The sequence below is a fragment of the Ammospiza nelsoni genome, chromosome 1 (genome assembly GCF_027579445.1).
Source record: "Ammospiza nelsoni isolate bAmmNel1 chromosome 1, bAmmNel1.pri, whole genome shotgun sequence".
Classification (NCBI taxonomy): Eukaryota; Metazoa; Chordata; class Aves; order Passeriformes; family Passerellidae; genus Ammospiza; species Ammospiza nelsoni.
Window position 1 is genome coordinate 490946 of NC_080633.1, and position 15345 is coordinate 506290.

A 15345-nucleotide genomic window follows, 5' to 3' on the forward strand; every position below is an offset into this window, starting at 1 on the left:
GGCAGAGACATGGGGACAGGGGAGGTGACATCGCCTTTACTGAGCCCAGCACTCACACGGCATCGTGTGACATGTCCCACACCGTGGTGTCCCTGTGACACTGGGGTCCCCTGTGGTGGCAGAAGGGGTGGCATCACCTTTGCTGGGCCCGACAGGTGGTACCGTGTGTCGTGAGCCATGCCATGGTGTCCTTGTGGCACCAGTGTCCTCATGGTGCCAGTGCCAACAGAGGTGACATTGCCTTTACTGGCACTGTGTGACATTAGGTGTGACACAGTGTCCCACAGCCCGGTGTCCTGGTGGCACCAATGACCCGCATGGTGGTGGAAGGGTTGGCATGGCCTTTGCTGATCCTGACAGGTGGCACCACGGGACACATCCCGCACCGCAGTGTCCCAGTGTCACTGGGGTGCCACACGGTGCTGGGCTCAGAGGAGGTGACACCGCCTGTGCTGGGCCTGGCCCGTGGCACTGTGTGACACGGTGTGACATGTCCCGGTGGCATCATATCCCTGTGGTGCCAGGGCTGGGGAGGTGACACCGCCTGTGCTGCCTCTGTCCCGCGCGCACGGCCCGGCCCTGCCGGTGTCCCCTGTCCCTGTCACACCTGGCAGTAGGTGCCGTTGTGGGTGAAGGGCTCGGGGCTGGCCGGTGTCCCCTGTCCCTGTCACTGTCACACCTCGCGGTAGGTGCCGTTGTGGGTGGAAGGGCTCAGGGTGCACGCAGGGCCAGGGGCTGGCCGGTGTCCCCTGTCCCTGTCACACCGGGCGGTAGGTGCCGTTGTGGGTGAAGGGCTCGGGGCTGGCCGGTGTCCCCTGTCCCTGTCCCTGTCACACCGGGCGGTAGATGCCATTGTAGGTGAAGGGCTCGCGGTGCACAGGTTGTAGGTGAAGGGCCCGGCCCCGGGCGGTGTCCCCTGTCCCTGTCCCTGTCACACCTCGCGGTAGGTGCCGTTGTAGGTGAAGGGCTCGGGGTCCACGCAGGGCCCGGGGCTGGCCGGGGTCCAGCGCTGGATGTGCAGGCGGGAGCAGGCGGGCGGGTCCAGGGGCCGCACGATCACCGGCGCCCGCGACGCCACCGACGGGTCCTCGCTGAAGAAGTTGAAGGGGCGCAGGAAGAAGCCGACGGCGTTGCCGGGGGTGGCCGTGTTGGGGATGTCCTCGGCGTGGGGCACGTGCAGGAAGCCCACGGTCACCCAGGCCACCAGGTCCTGGGGGGACAGGGGAGACACGCCGCGGTGTCAGCGGCACCGCGGGTGCCCCGTGGGAGCTGGGGTGACCCTGGGAGCTGGGGAGCCCCCAGAGATGGGCCCACTCTGGGGATGGAACCCCCCAGCCCCGCGTGCCCAGGGTCCCCCCGTGTGTCACCTGGTCCTCGATGGTCTCGTTGTCGCGGATGAAGCTCTCGAAGGTGACCGGCGGGTCCCAGGGGTTGTTCTGGGTGTAGATGCTGCTGCTGCTCGGCTCGTTCTCGTGGCGCCGTGTCACGGCCAGGTGGTACCTGCCACAGGTGAGGGGTGGGGTCAGCCTGGGGGCGGGGGGTTCCTGTCCCACCCCTGCCCTGGTCCCTTCCCTGTGCCACCCACAGGGCTGGCGAGGGGCACGGGGGTCCCCAGCTTTGTGCGCTCCTCGGCTCCTGAGGGGTTCCCCACGTCCAGGGGGACACCCCAGGTCCCCTGAGGGACTCCCCAGCTCCTGAGGGCCTTCCCAATCCTTGAGGACCCCCAGATCTTGAGGGGTTCCCATTTCCAGGGCTTCCTCATCTCCCAGGGTGTTTTACAGCTCCCAGAGACTCTTCAGCTTCCAGGGGTTCCCCAGCTCCCACAGCCCCCTCGGCCCTGGGGTGTCCCAAACACCCCCCCATGGGCTGCTCCCGAGGTGTTTCCCCAGCTCCAGAGGATCTCCCAGCTCTGGAGGTTCCCCAGCTCCCAGGAACCCACTCCACCTCCAGGGCAGCACGGAGAGGTGCCAGCAGGGCGAGGTGCCACCCCTGGACGGTGTGCCCAGGGCAGGGCCCCCCGTGCCCCCACAGGCGACAGCCTGGTGACACCGTACCCCCGTTCGGCCTCCCCGGTGCGCACCTGGCCCAGGTGACGCCGCGCTCCTCCTGCCAGCCGCGGGGCAGCACGGGCCCGGCGTGCGAGCTGAGCTGCAGGCGGAAGGTGCGGCGGTGGCCCCAGCGGTTCCGCCGGCGCGGGTTGGAGAAGAGCAGGTAGCGCGGCGCGGGCCGGTGCAGCGGCAGCGCGGCCTCGCGCTCCCGCCGCCGCGGCTCCCGGTGCAGCCACGGCTGCACCACGCGCGCCCCCGCGCTCCAGGGGCTCGAGATGTTCTCGAAGCGGATGTCCATCGTCTCGAAGCTGTTCCCGGAGCCTGCGGGGACCGCGCGTCGGTGCAGGGGACACGGCGGCGCAGCCCCAACCCGGGGTGAGGGTGGGACCGCCGAGGTGTCACCGTGGTGGGACGCCGCAGGGGTGACACCATGAAGGGGTGGGACACCGCAGGGATGTCACCCTGGAGGGATGGGACACCACAGGGGTGACACCATGGAGGTATGGGACACTGCAGGGGTGACACCGTGGACGTGAACTGGGACCTCATGGAGATGCCGACGTGGAGGGCTGACATGCGACCCCCATGGAAGGCTGTGACCCCACAACCAAGCCATCGTGGTGGGCTGGGGTCCAGTTTGGTACACCAGCATGGAGAGGAGGGCATTCACCTTGGAGATGCCACCATGGTGGGCTGGGACATCTTGGAGATGCCACCACCACCACCAGCACCACAGGGGACTGAGACACCAGGAGATGCTACCGTGGATGTGGCCTGGGAAATATCACCCTGGGGGACTGGGACTCCACAGAGATGCCACCATGAGGGGCTGGGACCCCAGGCAGATGCCATCACCCATGAGGGGCTGGGACCCTGCAGAGATGCCACTATGAGGGGCTGGGGACACCTTGGAGATGCTGTTACCCATGGGGGCTGGGACCCTGCAGAGATGCCGTAGAGGGCTGAAGCTCCCCAGATGTCTGGGGAGATCCCACCACCACGGAGGGGTATGACCCTGCAGCAATGCCACCACAGAGGGGATCACCATCTCAGGGTGCGGGTGACGCCCAGGTGACACCACCCTTCCAGAAACAAGGCACCTGAGCCCCTGGAGCCCCCCGCGGGTCCAGCCCTCTCCCATCACCCTCCCAGGGCCACGGGCTGTCGGGAGCCTTCACCTGCGACATCCAGGTCCACCTTGTAGTGCACCAGGTGCGTGTGGATGTTGCCCAGGAGGTGGCTGTGCACGCGGCTGCCGTAGCGCCGGCCCTGGGGCGTGTAGAAGGTGGCGTGGATGTAGCCGGTGGCGTGCACCTTGCTCTCCAGCACGCCGTTGGGGTAGAGCAGGAAGTCCCAGATGTAGTCGTAGTTGTAGACGGTGGAGGTGGTCCTGAGCACCAGCGCCCGCCCCTCCAGCCCCGCGTAGAAGTGGAAGCCGCCCTGGAAGTCGCTGTCGAAGTGGCGGCGCAGGGGCACGCCCGTGGGCAGCTCGAACACGCACAGGGCGCGGCGGAAGCGCACGGGCCCGTCGGCGTCCAGCAGGTGGTGGGCGTCCAGGAAGGCCGCGGTCTCGGGGCAGTCCACGCCGCGGGCCAGCTCGTAGCTGGAGGCGCCCATGGCCCAGCCCGCGTCCATGTACTTGGTCTGCATGGCGGCGGGCGAGTGGCCGCCGTAGAAGGCGATGGCCTCCTGCACGCTCAGCTCGTAGGCCACGCGCTCGCCGTCGAAGCGCACGTCGAAGAGCTGCAGGCCGGCCGAGGAGCGCAGGCGGAAGGCCAGGCTCCAGCCGCCGTACTCCAGCCGGTTGCCGCGCAGCCGGTAGCGCCGGCCCTGCGGCTCGCACACCTTGGCGCCGTGCGCGTCGTCGGCGGGCGTCCCGCCGGAGAAGCGCCCGCGGGGCTCGTAGCTGGAGAAGAGCTGGCGGGCGGGGGGCTCGGGCAGGCGGGCCAGGGGCAGCGCGCCCCGCGCGTGGCTCTCGGCCAGCTCCCGCACGCTGCCGAAGTAGCGCCCGTTGTACCAGAGCCGCAGCACGGCCCAGCGCCGCGGGTCGCGGTCCCGGTGGTCCAGCAGCACCTCCAGCCCCGCGGGGTGCAGGAAGAAGCCCTCGACGAAGCGCTGGATCACCAGCCACGTGCGGCGCTCGCCGGGGCCCAGCCCGCGCGGGGCCACGTCCGAGAAGGTCAGGCAGCGCTCCGAGCAGTTCTGGAAGCCGAAGCCGGTGGCCTCGCGCAGCAGCGGCTCCAGCGGGGCCAGCGCGGCCACCAGCGCCCGGTGCAGCAGCTCGTACTCCAGGCGGGTCATGGGGCGCGCCCAGAAGGGCACGGCGCGCCCGCCCCGCGACGGCAGCGCCCGGTAGGAGCTGGGGCGCGGCAGCGGCCCCACGGCCAGCTCGGTCACGTTGGGCTCCGCCTGCGCCCCGAAGAAGAGCACGGCCCGGGCCTCGCGCCGCGGCCGCGCCCCGCCGTGCTCCAGGAAGCGCAGCGCCGAGCGCTTGGGCGGCGGCAGCAGCTCCACCAGGAACAGCGAGTTCTTGGCCAGCGTTCCCCCCCGGCTCGGGGACAGCCCCAGCTCCGGCCGCTCCATCAGGAAGGCGCGCACGGCCCGCAGCTCCGCCGGGGACAGGTCGGCGAAGATGGACGCGGGCTCCGCGGGCTCCGCCGAGGGGCCGGAGGCGGCCGCGGTGACCAGCAGGGCCAGAGCCCAGGGGAGCCCCAGCTGCCACATCCTGGGGGACGCGGGGACAGGCGCTCAGCACCAGAGAGGGGATGGGGCTCAGCTGGGCATCCCCTGCCCCAGCAGCGCCGCGATCCCAGCAAAGCGGGGGAGACCGCGGGGTGACCCCCAGGAAAACCGGGGGGAACCAAGGCGGGACCCCCAGCACAACTGGAACCACCGCGGGGAGCAGCAGAGCACCCAGAAAAAGCAGGCGGACCGTGGGGTGACCCCCAGTGAAACCAGAGACACCGTGGATGTCCCCAGGGGAAATGGGGACACCATGGGGTGAACCCCGAGAAACTGGGGACACCATAGAGTGACCCTCAAAAACCTGGGGACATCATGGGGTGACCCCAAAAAAACCTGGGGACACCATGGGGTGACCTCCAAAAAACCAGAGACACCATGGAGTGACGCCCAAAAAACTGGGGACATCATGGGATGACACCCGAAAAACCGGGACACCATAGGGTGACTCCCAAAAAACTGAGGACACGATGAAGCGATCCCCGAAAAACTGGGGACACCGTGGCATGTCCCCAGGGGAAATGGGGACACCTTGGGGTGACCCCCCCCAAAAATGGGGACACCATGGGGTGACCCTCAAAAAGCTGAGGATACCATGGAGTCAACCCCGAAAAACGGGACACTATGGGATGACTCCAGGGGAACTGGGGACACCATGGGGCGACCCCCAAAAACCTCCCCCCAGCCCGGAGTCCCTCAGCATCCCCAAACCCTCTCTCACTGCGGCTGCTGAACCCCCAGTGTCGGGGCCCCCGGCTGCCCCCCCACTTTAGGGAGCCCCCCAGGCCCCCACTCACCCGCGCTGGCTGTGCCGCCCCATGCGAGCAGCGCTGCCGGTCTGTGCCGGGCCCTGCGGCTCTGCCCCCCGCTCTGGGGCACTGACCCCCCCCTCCCCGCCCCCTTCCCGCCCCCCGAGCCGGCCCGGGGTCAAGGCCACCGGCAGGGCCGCGTCCCCGCTGTCCCCGCTGTCCCCGCTGTCCCCCCGGGCTGTCCCCCCCCGCACCCCCAATCCGCACCTTCGCTCTCTCCGCCGCATCGCTGGGGGGGCGCGGGAGGGACCCCCGGTACCGATCCCGGTACTGCCCCCGGTGCCGACCCCGGTGCCGCCCCCGGTACCGATCCCGGTGCCGCCCCTCGCCCCCCCGCGGGTTAATGATCACCGGGGCCGCCCGGTCGTTGTCCCCCCCCGCTCGGAGCGATCAAATTCCGGGCATTTGGCGAGAGAGGAGCCGGGAGATCCCACGGGAGCCGCGGGGTGCGGGGCGGCCCCCTCGGGCTCCCAGCAGCGCCCCCGACACCCCCACCCCCAAAAAAAACCCCGCACGGAAACGGACTCGGGGCCCTGCATCCCACGGCTGCATCCCGTCCCCATGGCAACGCGTCCCCGGCCCGGCCGTTGCCATGGGAACGGGGCGCCGACCCCAGAATCCGCATGGAAAGGGGTCTTGGACACCCCCCCCCCCCCAAAAAAACCTCCACGGCTGCATCCCGTTCCCATGGCAACGCATCCACCGCCCCTCCCTCCCGAACCGGGGATGAAGGGGTTAAAAACCCCAAAAAGGGAAATGGGTGAAAAAGGCACAAAAGAGGCGTCGGTGGCTGTAAAAAACCCAAAATTCCGCGGTAAGTGGTTTAAAAAGCAAAATGAAACGGGACAAGGGATTTTAAAAGCCAAAAAAAAAACCCCAAAAAACTAAGTGGTTTTACAAACAAATGAAACCCCAGGAAAATCCTCTGAAAAGCCCCAAAAATGGGTTTCAGGGTTTTCGATATCCCCAGAGTGGGATGGGTGGTTTGAACGGCCAAAAAAACCCCATCCTAAATCATTTTAAATGCAAAGAATGAGGTAAGTGATTTTAGACTGCCCTGGAAATGGGGTGAGTGGCTGAAAAAGCCCCAAATCTGGGATGAGTGTGGCTTTAAATCACCAAAAAAGTCCCTATATAAGTTATTTTTAAATAGGAAAATATAAAAAAGAGAAGTGATTTTAAGATGCTGCCGGAAAGGGATAAGGTTTTAAAAGCCCCAAAGTTGTTGTGAGTGGTTTTAAAAGGAAAAAAATAAAAAAAAGAAAAGAAAAAAGATAAGTGGGTTTTGAAGCTGAAAAAAAAAAAAAAAAAAAAAAAAAAAAAAAGGGACAAGAGGTTTTCAAAGAGCACAAAAATGGCCTGAGTGGTTTCAAAAACCCCAAAACCCAGGATAAGTGGATTTTAAAGTCCCAAAAAATAGGACAAGTGGTTTGAGAAGCCATTAAAAAAAGCCACTAGGATAAGTCATTTTTAAAGCCAAAAAAGGGAGAATAAAAGGTTTTAAAGCCTCGAGATAATGGTATAATGTTATTATGATATTTTCTGATTTTTTTTAATATAAATTTTTCTTTCTTGGGAAAATGAGAAGCCTCAGAGAGGAACGAAAACAAGAATACTTTTATTGTTTGCTCCTGTGTTTACTGCTCTGGAATGTGCTTTGGAGATTGTTCATTAACAGGTGAATGTTTGATTAATTTTATGTGAATTGGGTTTTTAATGGCCAATTACAGCCAGCTGTGTCAGACTCCCTGGGAACCCTCACAAACACCACAGTATAAGTGGTTTTAAAAACATGGGGGAAAAAACTATACAGGGTAAGTATTTGCTTAAAGCCAAAAGAACAAAAGTGACAAGTGATTAAAAAAAAAAGAAAAAGAAAAAAAGAGAGTTGTTGTTGTAATTGGTTTAATAAACCCAAAAAAAATCCAGATAAGTGGTTTTAAAGCATAAAAACAATCCCAGGATATATTATTTATAGAACAAATAAAAAAAATATAATTGGTTTTGAAAGTCTCAAAAATGGGAAAAGCGATTTTAAAAGTGAAGGGGAAAACAAATAAATTATTTCAAAAGCAAAAGAAACCTTCAGGATAGGCAATTTTAAAAGCCAAAAAAATGTAAAAGCCTCCAAAATGGTGATGTCTTCTTAAAAAGAAAATTGGGGAAAGGAGAGGAGAGGAGAAAAGGAAAAAAAGAGAAAGGAAAGAAAAGAGAAAGGAAAGAAAAGGAGAAAGGAAAGAAAAGGAGAAAGGAAGTAAAAAGTGCTTTTAAAGCAAAACAAAAAAGGAATGAGTGGTTTAAAAGCCCTGCAAAATGGGGAAAGTGGCTTCACACACATCCTCCCCCCAAAAAGGAATAAATAATTGTAAAAGCCAAAAAGCGAACAGGACGAGTGAATTCAACAAAACAGGGAAGAGTTGTTTTAAAAGGCCCCAAAATTGTGAAAAGTGTCCCCAAAACTCAAGATAAATCATTCCTAAAGCCAAACCCGAGGGACAACTGCTGCTAAGAGTTCCCCAAAAATGGAATAATGTGTTTTAAAAGCAAACAAATTTAATAAAGAGTATGAGCAGTTCCAAAAGGCTCCAAAAACCCAGAATAAGTGGCTTTGAAAGGAAAAAACAAAACAAAACCGAAAACCAAAAATAAAACAAACAAACAAACAAAACAAAAAAGAAACCGCACACACACAAAAAAAGGGAGATAAGTGGTTCAAGGGGCTTTAAAGGCTTTGAAAATGGGAGGAGAGTTTTTAAAAGCAAAAAGACCCAGTGTAAGTGATATTAAAAACAAAAATAAACAAAAAAAAATCTGTGATAATTTGTTTTAAAAGGCTCCAAAACCGGGATGGGCAGTTTTAAAAACCTCAAAAATCGGGTTAAATGGTTTGAAGAGGCTCAGAAATGGGATAAGAGGATTTTAAAGCCCCTCAGAAAAGGGGATCAGTAATTTTAAAAGCTACAAAGTGGATAAGAGGTTTTAAAGCTCTCAGCTTGGGATAAGCGAGTTTAAAACTCTCCAAAAACAGGATGAGTGGTTTTAAATGCAAAAATGCCCAGGATAGGTCTTTAAGTGGGTTTTAAAATATCAGAAAAGAGGATGAGTGATTTTAAAAGCAAAAAAGAACCAAACCAAACCCAACCCAACAGGCCTCAAAAAAAAAAAAAAAAATCCAAAAATTCAGCAGGATAAATGGTTATTAATGCCAAAAAAATGGGATAAATGGTTTTAAAACCCCTAAAACAATGGGATAAGTGATAATAGTCAACATCATCAACAAACAAACAAACAAAACAAAGAACTCCAGGAAAAGTATTTTCAAACCCCAAAAAAATGGGACAAGTGATTTTAAAAGGGAAAAAAGAGATAAGTTGTTTGATAAACCACACAAAAAAAAAAAAAAAAAGAGATAAGAAGTTTGATGCAAAAAAAACCCCCTAGGATTAATATTTATTTTAAAAATAAAATAAAATAAAATAAAATAAAATAAAATAAAATAAAATAAAATAAAATAAAATAAAATAAAATAAAATAAAATAAAATAAATTTTTAAAATAAGATAAAAAATTTGTACTTGGACCACTGCCCACCATACCATAGATAACTATATAAAAAAAGTTTCAAAATATATGCATCCATTTATAAATACAGAAATGCCATTTAATATATTAATCTACAAATACAAATATATAGAAATATAAGTACATATATAAATATATAAATAGATTTTACACATATGTACATCTATATAAATATATAAACATACAAATAAAAAAATATACATAAATGCATTAATAAAATTATTTTAAGTAATAAGATATTTATATAGATTTATATTTCTATATATATTAATAAAATATTCATAAATATTTTAAAGTATTTAAATATAAATATATACATTTATTAAAATATATAAATATACAGATATACAAATAGACATACATATATTAAAAATATTTTGTTAAGTAATATTATATATAAATACATAAATATGCATATATAAAATATACAGAATCATAACTATATTTAAATATATACATGTATATATAATAAATATAATTATGTTAAATTATACGGAATTTAAATATAGACAAAGAAATATACAAATGTATACAAATAAATAAGTATATAAATGTATTTTTATAAAGATATATACATTTATATAAATATATAAATATACAAATATATAAAAATAAAATTATGTTAAGTAATATTATATATTAACATATTAATATACACATATTAAAATATAGATGATCATAAATATATTTAAATATATTATATGTAAATATAAAAATATGTAAATATACAGATATATAAATAAAATTATGTTATATGGAATATAAATATCGAAATAAATAAATTTATAAATACATAAATAAAATTAAGTGAAGTAATACGAAACATAATATGAAACATATATATATATAAATATATCTATAAATCTGTGCAGAAATCCGAGAGTGAAGGAACCTGAACCCTCCCCATGTCCATGGGCAGCTCCGTCTGCCCCCAGTCACTGCTGATCCCTTTAACACAGGCCCCTCTATTTCTGCAGTGTTTGTGCTGTACTGCGATCTATCAGCACTTCTTCAGTTGTGTGCTGGGGAGTGCTTGTGATTAACTTCTTCCGTTTGTTATTTCCTGGCTGTTCAATAAATAATTTATTTACAAACAAACCTGACTCACGGTCACTGGGGTGAGTTCTGAACTCCATCCGGGGTATCCCTAAATATGCACAGCACATAATAAACATGGTTACACATATGTATTAAAATACCCTTAAATATACGTATTAAACACGGTTAAATACATGTAATAAAATAATGGGAAGTACTTGCATTAAACACAGTTAAACATATGTATTAAAATACATGTTAAAATACATATTAAACTCAGTTAAACATATGTATAAAATTCTATGTTAAATACTTGTATTATACACAGTTAAATACATGTATTAAAATACCCATTAAGTACACGTATTAAACACAGTTAAATATATGTATAAAATCACATTAAATACACGTATTAAACCCGTTGTGTGTCCTTAGGCCGAGGGGATCTCTGGCTTCAGTGTGAAGTCGATGGTGTTTGGCACGGGGTGGGTGGCGCGGGTTTGTGCTCGGGGATCTCCCTGCACACCCCACAGAGAGCTTGGGGCACTTTATGGGGTGTGTGGGGTGTGTGGGGTGTGTGGGGTGTGTGGGGTCTGTGGGGTGTGTGGGGTGTGTGGGGTGTGTGGGGTGTATGGGGTGTGTGGGGTGTGTGGGGTCTATGGGACATGTGGGGCATGTGGGGTGTGTGGGGTGTGTGGGGTCTATGGGGTGTATGGGGTGTGTAGGGTGTGTGGGGTCTATGGGGTCTATGGGGGGTGTGGGGTGTGTGGGGTCTATGGGGTCTATGGGGTGTGTGGGATGTGTGGGGAGTATAGGGTGTATGGGGTCTATGGGGTCTATGGGGTCTGTGGGGTCTATGGGGTCTATGGGGTGTGTGGGGTCTATGGGGTGTGTGGGGTGTGTGGGGTCTATGGGGTGTGTGGAGTGTGTGGGGTCTATGGGGTGTATGGGGTGTGTGGGGTCTATGGGGTGTGTGGGGTCTATGGGGTCTGTGGGGTCTATGGGGTCTATGGGGTCTATGGGTGTGTGGGGTGTGTGGGGTGTAGGGGTCTATGGGGTCTATGGGGTCTATGAGTGTGTGGGGTCTATGGGGTGTGTGGGGTGTGTGGGGTCTATGGGGTCTATGGGGTCTATGGGGTCTATGGGTGTGTGGGGTCTATGGGGTGTGTGGGGTGTGTGGGGTCTATGGGGTCTATGGGGTCTATGGGTGTGTGGGGTCTATGGGGTGTGTGGGGTGTGTGGGGTCTATGGGGTCTATGGGGTCTGTGGGGTCTGTGTGTGTGTGGGGTCTATGGGGTCTATGGGTCTGTGGGGTCTATGGGGTCTATGGGGTGTGTGGCGTCTATGGGGTCTATGGGGTGTGTGGGGTGTGTGGGGTGTGTGGGGTGTAGGGGTCTATGGGGTGTGTGGGCTCTATGGGGTCTATGGGGTCTGTGGGTGTGTGGGCAACCCTGCCCACCACGGGGAATAACCGCTGGCACACGGGGGGTTGGTGATCCTGGGGCACGGGGGGTGAGGGGTTCAGGGGGTTTGAGGGGTTCAGGGGTGTCAGCAGCTGTGGGGGTATCAGGGTCTCTGGGAGGTCTGGGGGTCTCAGGGACGTCTGGGGGTCTCGGGGAGGTTTGGGGGTCTCGGGGAGGTCTGGGGGTCTCGGGGAGGTGTGAGGGTCTTGGGGAGGTTTGGGGGTCTCAGGGAGGTCTGGGGGTCTCGGGGATGTGAGGAGCTGTGGGGCTGTGAGGGTCTCAGGGAGGTCTGGGGGTCTCAGGGATGTGTGAGGGTCTCGGGGAGGTCTGGGGGTCTCAGGGAGGTTTGGGGGTCTCAGGGAGGTGTGGGGGTCTCGGGGATGTGAGGAGCTGTGGGGCTGTGAGGGTCTCAGGGAGGTTTGGGGGTCTCAGGGAGGTCTGGGGGTCTCGGGGAGGTCTGGGGGTCTCGGGGATTTCAGGGAGCTGAAATGTTCCCCAGCTCTGTGCCCGTGGGATGTGGGTCCAACATGTAAATTTTTCACGTACAAAAGTTCTCATGCAAAACACAAAACCTTTTCATATGGAACTATAAAAAACCTTTTCATATGAGATATGCACGTTTTCGCTTCAGGCCTACGCTCTCCAGGGGTCAGAGATCACGGTTCTGATTTAATTTTGACACAAAAACTATGGCTTTATTGTTGTGGAGGTTATAAATAAAATTAATTCCTTTTCAAACCTGGTTGTTGCTTTTCCTCCCTGTTTTCAATTTCTGTGGGAAATTACCCCCATCCCATCCCTTTACTGCAGGGAGCTGCCCCCACAGATTGGAACGTGAGGTGCAGAGCAGAGCTATAATTACCATTAAAAATACAGGATTTTAATTTTACCCAGCTCCTTTCTGAGGACTCGTGGCAGGAAACCCAGCTGCACCTCAGACGTGCTCAGGTGGGAGCACAAGTGTTTCCAAAAATGGTTACAGGGCTCGAGAGCTGCTAAAAGGATTTTCTGCATTTCATCCATCCCCCCTTTGGCGTTTTCTTCTGTTAAAATAATTCTGTTCACTCATTTATTTTTTTTTTAATTACCCAAATCATCGTAAATTTAAATCCTTCTGGGCAGGCCTAGGAAGGTTGACACAGCTTTGCATGATCCCAAATATTCATCAATTCTCACACCAACTCCCAGTTTGGTTGGATTTTCTGATTCTTCAGTGGTTGAAACAAAAGTACGAACCCACAAGATAACAGCTTTTCTCACGTTATTCTCTCTTTTCCAGTAACAAGGCAAAATTAAATCAGCAAAAACCAAACTAACAACACGTAAAATGGTTTGTTTTACATAATTCTGTTAATATTTGGTCTCCCAACAAGTTGCTGTGGATGAAAACACAAACAAATCACCAAAATCAATAAACTATAACACAAGTGATGATGGGGGCGGTTAAAAGTCCCATCGGTTTCCGTTCCTGTAAAAGGAAAAGTGAAAGTTCGACCTGCTACAGACGGATCATTATAAAAGAAAAAAAAAAAACAAAAAACCCAAAATAAAACAAAACAAAGCAAAAATCCCATACGCACACAGAAAAAAAAAAGAAAAAGAAAAAAAAAAAAAAAAGGAACAATCCACAGGGTGTTGATTCAGTTCTGCTGCACAACCGCAGAAGTCACTAAAAGCGCCCAAAAGCCGTGATCTCATCTGGCTCTGGCTTTTCTCATCAAACCCGCCGGCAGCCTCCCCACCCCGGCTCCTGAATTCCATTTTCTGTGCCCAGGAAATACAGCAACCAAAGCAAAGGCTCCCGGGATTTGGGAATCTCTGCTTGGCTCGGCCGCACCGCGCGGTCGCTGGGGTGAGAGCCCCGGTGGAAAGGGTTCGGGTTTAACGATTAATGTTTCATGTGCAATGTTAAATGATTAACTTTTCATGTTCAATGTTAAATGATTAACTTTTCATGTGCAATGTTAAATGATTAACTTTTCATGTTCAATGTTTCATGCTTCATGTTCCATGTTTCACGTTCCATGTTTCCTGTTTCATATTCCATGTTTCGTGTTTAATATTCAATGTGTCATGTCTCATGTTCCGTGTTTCATGTTCAGTGTTTAATATTCAATATTTCATGTCTCATGCTCAATGTTCCATGTTTCATGTTCAATGTTTGATGTTCCATGTTCAATGTTCCACGTTTAATATTCAATGTTCAATGTTCCATGTTCCATGTTTCATGTTCCGTGTTCAACATTGTGTGTCATGTTCAGTGTTCAATGTTCAATGTTCCATCTTCCATCTTCCATGTTCAATGTTCAATGTTCCATGTTTCATGTTCCATGTTCAATATTCAGTGTGTCATGTTAAATGTTCAGTGTTCAATGTTCCATGTTCCATATTCAATGTTCCGTATTCAATGTTCTATTTTCAATGTTCCGTGTTTCATGTTCAATGTTCAATATTCAATGCTCAATGTTCAATGTTCCATGTTCCATGTTTCGTGTTCTATGTTTTATGTTCCATGTTCAATGTTTTGTGTTCCATGTTCAATATTCAATACTCAATGTTCAATATTCAATGTTCTATGTTCCATGTTCAAGGTTCAATATTCAAGGTTAAATGTTCCATGTTCCGTGTTCAATATTCAATGTTCCATGTTCCACGTTTCAATGTTCAATGTTCAATGTTCATGTTCAGTGTTCCATGTTCAATGTTTCAATTCAATGCTTTATATTCAATGTTCAATGTTTCACGTTTCATGTCTCATGTTCCATGTTCAATGTTCAGTGTTTCATGGTTCTTGTTCCACGTTCCTCATTTGATGTTCCATGTTCAATGTTCCATGTTGCATGTTCAATGTTTCGTGTTCCATGTTCAATGTTCAATTTTCAATGTTTCATGTTTCATGTTCTATGTTCCATGTTTTGCGTTCCATGCTCCATGTTCAATTTTCAATGTTTCATGTTCTATGTTCCATGTCTCGTGTTCATGTTTTATGTTCAATGTTTAATTCAATGTTCAATCCCACAGCTCCGGGAATTTGAGATTTTGCTGTACCAAACCCCAGAGCTGTGACACCCCAGGGGTGGGGATGGGGGTCCTGGGCTGCTCCCAGTGCTGAGATCCGGGAGCCAGGAATGACCCGAGGGAGCAGCAGTGACCCCTATCAGTGTCTCAGACCCTTATCAGTGGGTCAGACCCTTATCAGAGTCACAGATAACGCTTGCTCCGGACATTTTAACTCTTTGCTGCCCACCCAGGTCCCCAAAACCCTGCTGCACTAGAGCTGACTTAAATTCATGGCCAGATTTTATTGCCCCCAGGGCATCATTTGTTACCGAAAATCGGTAAAATAAAACTCCTTCACACGAGCACAGCATTAAACAGCAGGAATTCTGCACCTGGCCGGATGCACGGGGGGATTTCTCCTCCCAACCATGGTGTGTGCTGAGCACAGAAGGAGCTCCTGTTTAGATCCTGTATGTCACACACAGATTCACTGATTTTCCCGGAATAAATGCCCCGAGGATCTGCTGGTAACCAAGCATCTTACAACACTCAGCAAATTAAATATTAGTTTCAGCAGCACTGCTGAACCTGCCCTCAGTGCCAGTGGGGCATGGGGAGCTCCTGGCCGTGTCCCAACCCCAAAATGTGCCAGTGCCCTCCTGCC

General features: G+C 51.5%; 1 protein-coding gene across 2 annotated transcripts; it reads right to left on the bottom strand.

Annotated features, from left to right (window-relative positions):
* Nucleotides 1-14: 14 nt before the first annotated feature.
* AOC1 (amine oxidase copper containing 1) lies at nucleotides 15-5872 on the bottom strand. 2 transcript variants are annotated; one of them, XM_059491783.1, is made up of 5 exons: nucleotides 5807-5872; nucleotides 3227-4773; nucleotides 2081-2369; nucleotides 1368-1500; nucleotides 15-1210 (listed from the first exon to the last, which is right to left on the bottom strand). In XM_059491783.1, exons 1-5 carry the CDS (start codon nucleotides 5824-5826, stop codon nucleotides 932-934), a joined length of 2268 nt encoding a protein of 755 aa, XP_059347766.1. In that variant the 5' UTR covers nucleotides 5827-5872; the 3' UTR covers nucleotides 15-931. The 2 variants fall into 2 exon arrangements, with proteins under 2 accessions (XP_059347766.1, XP_059347688.1); XM_059491705.1 differs by lacking the exon at nucleotides 5807-5872 and adding an exon at nucleotides 5588-5616.
* Nucleotides 5873-15345: the final 9473 nt, after the last annotated feature.